This window comes from Neodiprion virginianus, chromosome 7 (genome assembly GCF_021901495.1).
Source record: "Neodiprion virginianus isolate iyNeoVirg1 chromosome 7, iyNeoVirg1.1, whole genome shotgun sequence".
NCBI classification, from domain to species: Eukaryota; Metazoa; Arthropoda; class Insecta; order Hymenoptera; family Diprionidae; genus Neodiprion; species Neodiprion virginianus.
Genome location: NC_060883.1, coordinates 21,287,128 through 21,295,159, shown reverse-complemented (window position 1 = coordinate 21,295,159; position 8,032 = coordinate 21,287,128). Strand labels below are relative to the sequence as shown.

The window sequence follows — 8,032 nt, the reverse complement described above, 5'->3', positions numbered from 1 at the left end:
ACTGCGCCCAGTCGATTTCTCTCGCAAAATTACGTCGGAATACTGCCACAATTATTTGATTTCAGCACTTTTCAAAATCGCGAAAATTTTCGCGAAAAATGCAAAGGGGTTAGCCTTACTTTTTCTTCATTTTTCGACCAAAAATTTTGGGTCTCAGAATCGTTCTGTATGACCCTATCCTGACTAATTGGTCCCCTGGGAACTCAGAAAACGCAGCGAAAAGAGCGTGGGATCAACAGAAGAGAAGTTACGAAGGAAAAAGCACCTGCTGAAAAATGTCGAAAACACAGGTTCTCGTTTTTTGGCTGTAACTTTTGATTCATTGATCGCAGCGTATTGGGACTGCGCCCAGTCGATTTCTCTCGCAAAATTACGTCGGAATACTGCCACAATTATTTTATTCCAGCACTTTTCAAAATCGCGAAAATTTTCGCCAAAAATGCAAAGGGGTTAGCCTTACTTTTTCTTCATTATTCGACCAAAAATTTTGGGTCTCAGAATCGTTTTGTATGAGCCTATCCTGACTAATTGGACCCTAGGGAACTCAGAAAACGCAGCGAAAAGAGCGTGGGATCAACAGGAGAGGAGTTTCGAAGGAATTAGCACCTGCTGAAAAATGTCGTAAACACAGGTTCTCGTTTTCTGGCTGTAACTTTTGATTCATTGATCGCAGCGTATTGGGACTGCGCCCAGTCGATTTCACTCGCAAAATTACGTCGGAATACTGCCACAAATATTTTATTCCAGCACTTTTCAAAATCGCGAAAATTTTCGCCAAAAATGCAAAGGGGTTAGCCTTACTTTTTCTTCATTTTTCGACCCAAAATTTTGGGTCTCAGAATCGTTTTGTATGACCCTATCTTGACTAATTGGACCCCTGGGAACTCAGAAAACGCAGCGAAAAGAGCGTGGGATCAACAGGAGAGAAGTTGCGAAGGAAAAAGCACCTGCTGAAAAATGTCGAAAACACAGGTTCTCGTTTTTTGGCTGTAACTTTTGATTCATTGATCGCAGCGTATTGGGACTGCGCCCAGTCGATTTCTCTCGCAAAATTACGTCGGAATACTGCCACAATTATTTTATTCCAGCACTTTTTAAAATCGCGAAAATTTTCGCCAAAAATGCAAAGGGGTTAGCCTTACTTTTTCTTCATTTTTCGACCAAAAATTTTGGGTCTCAGAATCGTTTTGTATGAGCCAATCCTGACTAATTGGACCCTAGGGAACTCAGAAAACGCAGCGAAAAGAGCGTGGGATCAACAGGAGAGGAGTTTCGAAGGAATTAGCACCTGCTGAAAAATGTCGTAAACACAGGTTCTCGTTTTTTGGCTGTAACTTTTGATTCATTGATCGCAGCGTATTGGGACTGCGCCCAGTCGATTTCTCTCGCAAAATTACGTCGGAATACTGCCAGAATTATTTGATTTCAGCACTTTCCAAAATCGCGAAAATTTTCGCAAAAAATGCAAAGGGGTTAGCCTTACTTTTTCTTCATTTTTCGACCAAAAATTTTGGGTCTCAGAATCGTTTTGTATGACCCTATCTTGACTCATTGGACCCCTGGGAACTCAGAATACGCAGCGAAAAGAGCGTGGGATCAACAGGAGAGGAGTTACGAAGGAATTAGCACCTGCTGAGAAATGTCGAAAACACAGGTTCTCGTTCTTTGGCTGTAACTTTTGATCCATTGATCGCAGCGTATTGGGACTGCGCACAGTCGATTTCTCTCGCAAAATTACGTCGGAATACTGCCACAATTATTTGATTCCAGCACTTTTCAAAATCGCGAAAATTTTCGCCAAAAATGCAAAGGGGTTAGCCTTACTTTTTCTTCATTTTTCGACCAAAAATTTTGGGTCTCAGAATCGTTTTGTATGAGCCTATCCTGACTAATTGGACCCTAGGGAACTCAGAAAACGCAGCGAAAAGAGCGTGGGATCAACAGGAGAGGAGTTTCGAAGGAATTAGCACCTGCTGAAAAATGTCGTAAACACAGGTTCTCGTTTTTTGGCTGTAACTTTTGATTCATTGATCGCAGCGTATTGGGACTGCGCCCAGTCGATTTCACTCGCAAAATTACGTCGGAATACTGCCACAATTATTGTATTCCAGCACTTTTCAAAATCGCGAAAATTTTCGCCAAAAATGCAAAGGGGTTAGCCTTACTTTTTCTTCATTTTTCGACCCAAAATTTTGGGTCTCAGAATCGTTTTGTATGACCCTATCTTGACTAATTGGACCCCTGGGAACTCAGAAAACGCAGCGAAAAGAGCGTGGGATCAACAGGAGAGAAGTTGCGAAGGAAAAAGCACCTGCTGAAAAATGTCGAAAACACAGGTTCTCGTTTTTTGGCTGTAACTTTTGATTCATTGATCGCAGCGTATTGGGACTGCGCCCAGTCGATTTCTCTCGCAAAATTACGTCGGAATACTGCCACAAATATTTTATTCCAGCACTTTTTAAAATCGCGAAAATTTTCGCCAAAAATGCAAAGGGGTTAGCCTTACTTTTTCTTCATTTTTCGACCAAAAATTTTGGGTCTCAGAATCGTTTTGTATGACCCTATCTTGACTAATTGGACCCCTGGGAACTCAGAAAACGCAGCGAAAAGAGCGTGGGATCAACAGGAGAGAAGTTGCGAAGGAAAAAGCACCTGCTGAAAAATGTCGAAAACACAGGTTCTCGTTTTTTGGCTGTAACTTTTGACTCATTGATCGCAGCGTATTGGGACTGCGCCCAGTCGATTTCTCTCGCAAAATTACGTCGGAATACTGCCACAATTATTTTATTCCAGCACTTTTCAAAATCGCGAAAATTTTCGCCAAAAATGCAAAGGGGTTAGCCTTACTTTTTCTTCATTTTTCGACCAAAAATTTTGGGTCTCAGAATCGTTTTGTATGGGCCTATCCTGACTAATTGGACCCTAGGGAACTCAGAAAACGCAGCGAAAAGAGCGTGGGATCAACAGGAGAGGAGTTTCGAAGGAAATAGCACCTGCTGAAAAATGTCGTAAACACAGGTTCTCGTTTTTTGGCTGTAACTTTTGATTCATTGATCGCAGCGTATTGGGACTGCGCCCAGTCGATTTCTCTCGCAAAATTACGTCGGAATACTGCCACAATTATTTTATTCCAGCACTTTTCAAAATCGCGAAAATTTCCACCAAAAATGCAAAGGGGTTAGCCTCACTTTTTCTTCATTTTTCCACCAAAAATTTTGGGTCTTAGATTCGTTTCGTATGACTCTCACCTGACTAATTGGACCCCTAGGAACTCAGGAAACGCAGCGGAAAGAGCGTGGGATCAACAGGAGAGAAGTTACGAAGGAAAAAGCACCTGCCGAAAAATGTCGAAAACACATGTTCTAGATATTCGGCTGTAACTTTGGATGCGTTGATCGTTGACCAACAAACCACGACTCTGTGAGGAAATTCAGTTGCTCTACGGTAATTAACATTTTTTCATTTATGTCAACGTCACACGTCAAGGTTACTGAAATGTTGATATCAGAATACTAATAACGATATTTCATTCTCCGCAGACTTCAGCTGCACTTTCCCGCCTATCAAAACTTGAGCAATTCATAGTCAATACATGATCATACCTACCGTGTACAATTTTTCCAGCATTATGTTTACGTCAACATACACTGTACACCTTTCTTTGCATACATAACCGTAATGTCTTATGTAATATCAGATTTTTTTTCCTTATATCTATTTACCATTCACGTTAATTATATTAGTTGACGATTCAAATTATCACCCACCGATACTTGAACACTTGTACTAGAATTAAGGCATCCGAAATAAACTGATGCTCCAAGCTAATGATCTGTGATATTATAACACTAATATAGTAGTAATATACTCCCTTACTTCTTTGAGAACCCTTCGCAAATCTTCTGTATTCATGAACGGATTTTTTGAAAGCTATTCATACGTTGATTTTCGCTGCTTCTACAATTTTTGAGGCTGATGGGTCCTTCAGAAATCCAAAATGAACACGAAGAATGACAAAGGATCAACAGCTGAAAATATACTGAGACTGTTTCCTCTTTTTTGGCCATAACTTTCATTCCGTTCGTGCAAGCGTATTTGGATTGTGCACAATCCATTCCTCTCGCGAAATCACGTTGATACCGTATATAAAAAGATTGATTTCGGAATTTCGGGAATATCGTCAAAATATTCAACGAAAATTTAAAGGGGTTAACTTTACTTTTCCTTTGGGCAAAAACTATTTAGGCTCAGATTCAGTTATGTTAGCCCTTTTCGATTAATTCTACCCTCAGGAACGCAATGAACACAGCAGAAGCGAGCTGAAAACATTGTATCTTGAACTTAACTCCACTGAACTTGCTAGATTTATTGGACTCCAAGAAAAGCAGAAATGTCATTTAGAATCGGATTACGACTTTTTTCGTTGCACGCTGAAGAGCTGAGGAAATCCTAAGTGAGAGACAGAAAACATCAAAGCACAGGTCTCTTCTCGTTCATTGGTTTCGCAATTCCTTCACTCGTTTTGTGAACTGCTACTCAGCTTCAGTCTCATTCGCTGCTTGGGCTGTCAGGACCGTATTATCAATTTCACATTACTCATTTAATCAAGAACTGGACCGAGGAATGCACAGAGATCAGATGCAGGTAAATATCACGTGGTACAAAATTTCTTTATTTTACATGGTATTAATACATCGGTAGCCACAATATGTACATTTAAATACATGATCGCCTTTATGACGTGTCTATTTATCAAGCCACCATTACGGAATTCATTTCACTCTTAGTACGGTCCTTCGGGATAACCTGCTGCCTGACCATTTCGTTGATTGTATGCGTTGTTGTATCCTTGCCTCGACTCCTCGTACGAGATCCTGGGCTTGTACCCTTCCTGGTCAGCCGTGTACTCGACGATCTGCTTGCGTCCGTCGGGAAGAAGAACGAAGTACATGCCCTTGGTGTCATCGCCGTCGCGGCTCTCTTGGTGTCCAAAGTCGTTGTCGTAGTTGTCCTTCACCTCGTACTGGAAATCGTACTTAGCAGGTTCCTGAAACGGCAGCAAAGTTCACATCGTTAAATCACGTCCAGTTCAACGTTCACCGATAAACAACAAACGGAACCCAAAAATCGGTCTACCGTTAACCGAGCATCAGTTCATTCTCAGACTTACCGAATTTTCAGCATCCGCGTAGCCGTACCCCGAGTTGGCACCTCCGGTCAAAGCGTTGTTGGCCGGGAGGTAACGATTTTCAGGAACAGCAGCCGGTGCCGAGTACTGCGATGAAGCGGGGACTCCGTAGGACGCGGACGGGGCGTTGGAGAACGTCGAGGACGACGGGGAGGCTCGAGCGGGAGCTTGGTAGTTGTTCGCGGGAAGATAGGCGCTGGATGGGGCTGAGAAACGAGCCAGGGTAGCAGAGTTCTCCGACTGGCTGGCCGGCAGGTACCTGGCCGAGGGCTGCTGACGGGGCGATGAAGCCTGGTAGTTACTGGCGGGCAGGTAACGCGTCGAGGGAGCGGAACCTGGAGGACGATATCCGGCTGGCTCCAGGCTGGCGGACGCCGCCGCGACGAGACACAGGGCAACGAATACCTGAGCAGTCGTAAACCACAACGTTATTTATGTCTTATTCAGTATTTTGCACAAAGATCAGATGCGAAAATTTTAAGCTGCGCTGTGTTCAGGCGCATTGCAATCTAGCGCATATTCGACGATCACACTTGTCGTACATATATCTAATTGCGAGAAGTAACGAAATGGGAAAGAATGCCGGTGTATGATTCAAAGTCACTGATCGCGAATCAAGTATCATATCGATTGTAAAATCTCCGTTCTCTCCACGTCGCTTCTATTCATCAGAATTCAGACTGACTCGCGAGTTTATTTCGAAAAGAAATCACTGATGTGTTCAAAGTTTGAGATGCAATTCAGTCCTGATTTTCAGCGAGAGCGATTCGCTGGCACCATACAGATTGCGAATATTTGCACTAGCCGTTTATTCTCACCTTCATGCTTCTCGGAGGGATGCACAATTTGATTTGATTTTTCGGTAGCGATCGCGGATTCTTATACCATCCATCACGGCCTCCCCCTCCTCACAATTTACGACGAAATCAATCTTTCCCCGGCGTTGGGCTTGCGAGCATAAAGCAATATTGGGGATCCGCGTCGATCTGACGCAATCTGTAACATCGGGATCAGAGGCAAGGCCAACTCTGTACGCGAGCCTCGGGATGGGCGCGTGATTAGATCACCTCGTATGATCTGCCTCTCAAAGATGTTTCTCCGTTACGTTTCGCCGCCCGCGTTTTCGGCGCACTTTCAAATTCGAGGCTCCAACGACGCCTCGGCGAATGATCCTTGACTCCCGCACTTGATCATAATTAGTCAGACGCATGCATTATCTGAAACAAAAACGGAAAGCTCGAGGCGTGCGAGACGGCGCGAAAAGTGCAAAAAAAAAAAAAACAAAAAAATGTCATTCAAATCCCCGTAAGATCGTTGCAACATTTTCTACCTCAGGTGAATTTTTTCCATGGTAGGTAAACAGCGACAAGAGCGAAAAGTCTCTTTCACATTTCGTACTGTTATTACTCAGAAACAAACGCTGCTTCCACTCAAGTTTTAATGAGACGATAATGAAGCTTAATTGCCGATGTTCTGCAGACGTCGTTGCTTTCATCGTGGACAAAGAGCTTTTCACCGAACTGAAAACCTCACGCTCTTTGAATGAGTCGAGAAGTAACGATAAAAATATATCGATTTTCACCCATCGTTGGTGGAAATTAACGCGGTGAAGATCGTCCTCGCGCTCGGCGATTTCTGTTTTCAACATTTGCAACACCGCAGATGCGCCCGAGGCGATGCAGTACGTTATTATACGTCAGAACTCTCGCGCGAAGTGCAGGAGCTGCTTGCTCCTGCTCTCGAAGGTGGCCGTGCAGTTTTAATTATAATTGATCGACTCTACGCGAGAGAGTAATGCTTCGAAGCAGTAGCCAGTTCTTTAATCGAAGAAATACTGCCCCTCGCGTTCACGTAGGAACGAAGAAAGTCACGTAGGGGAATAACTCACAGCCGTTTTCTGTGTATAAAAACTCACCCGAGTAGGTAAGGGTATACATAGTACCCATGTACACCCTTGAATTCTCTGTATAATAAATCTATCGTGTAATCTGATTTGCGAAGAACGGTAAAGCGGCTCGCTTTTTCGACTCTTGCACACCCTTTTCGTAATTTCAATTCCACTCACGCCCATGATGAGCTGTAAAAAATTTCACTCGTCGGTGCAAATTCGAAACTTGGATAAAATTTCCGTCAAACAATTGGTGTCGAGCTTGCGCAATTCTTGCCTGTTTCAAATCGGAGTATGAGATAATCGGATATTTTTAACAACCGGAGATTATATCCGCGGTGAATCAATACGGGAATCGCGTTTCGCGGAACTGATGGCGAGTAAAAATATAGAGCAAACTTTCATCGAAATGCAATTACACCAAGGGGAGGGGGAGAGATCTGTGTAACGCGTAAGACGAGAATTAAGAAAGTTTTGACAGCCGGCGGTTTGATAACCGCGCTCGCTAGACTTTATCGCGAGAGTAGCGGCTGGTTTCCGCGATAGTATTTCAATTACGCGAAATGACAGACGGACGGGCAAGTAAATTCGCGTTCGTTCATGAGAGCATAATTAACCATACACGTTACACCAACGTCTCCCCTCCGAACAGTACACACACCTTTCTCGCATCGGTGTAATTTTGCGAGATATTATGTGTACCTGCGGAGCGAAAAATCTCTCGTTACGCTTCGGCCGCAAAATTATATCGCGTATCATCGCGGGACCGGCTCTCGCGAAATGGTTTATTTTTATCGCTCGTTTAGTCTCATTTTACTCCTTTTCTCCCTTTTTTTTCGTTTCGTTTTTCTTCTTCGTCTTCTTCGTTTAAATTCAACTTTATTCAATGCAGAGAAGCGCCTGCGGGTGAAAGGAACCTCTGTACATGTGTAGTATCGTTTCGTCTTACGTATGTA

The 8,032-nt window shown here is 43.4% G+C and overlaps 1 protein-coding gene across 1 annotated transcript; it reads right to left on the bottom strand.

Annotated features, from left to right (window-relative positions):
• Window positions 1–4,651: 4,651 nt before the first annotated feature.
• On the bottom strand, window positions 4,652–6,043 carry LOC124308976 (pro-resilin-like). Its single transcript, XM_046772176.1, has 3 exons — window positions 6,007–6,043; window positions 5,171–5,593; window positions 4,652–5,047 (listed from the first exon to the last, which is right to left on the bottom strand). The coding sequence occupies exons 1-3, from the start codon at window positions 6,010–6,012 to the stop codon at window positions 4,784–4,786; spliced, it is 693 nt and encodes a 230-aa protein (XP_046628132.1). The 5' UTR covers window positions 6,013–6,043; the 3' UTR covers window positions 4,652–4,783.
• Between the last annotated feature and the right edge of the window lie 1,989 nt (window positions 6,044–8,032).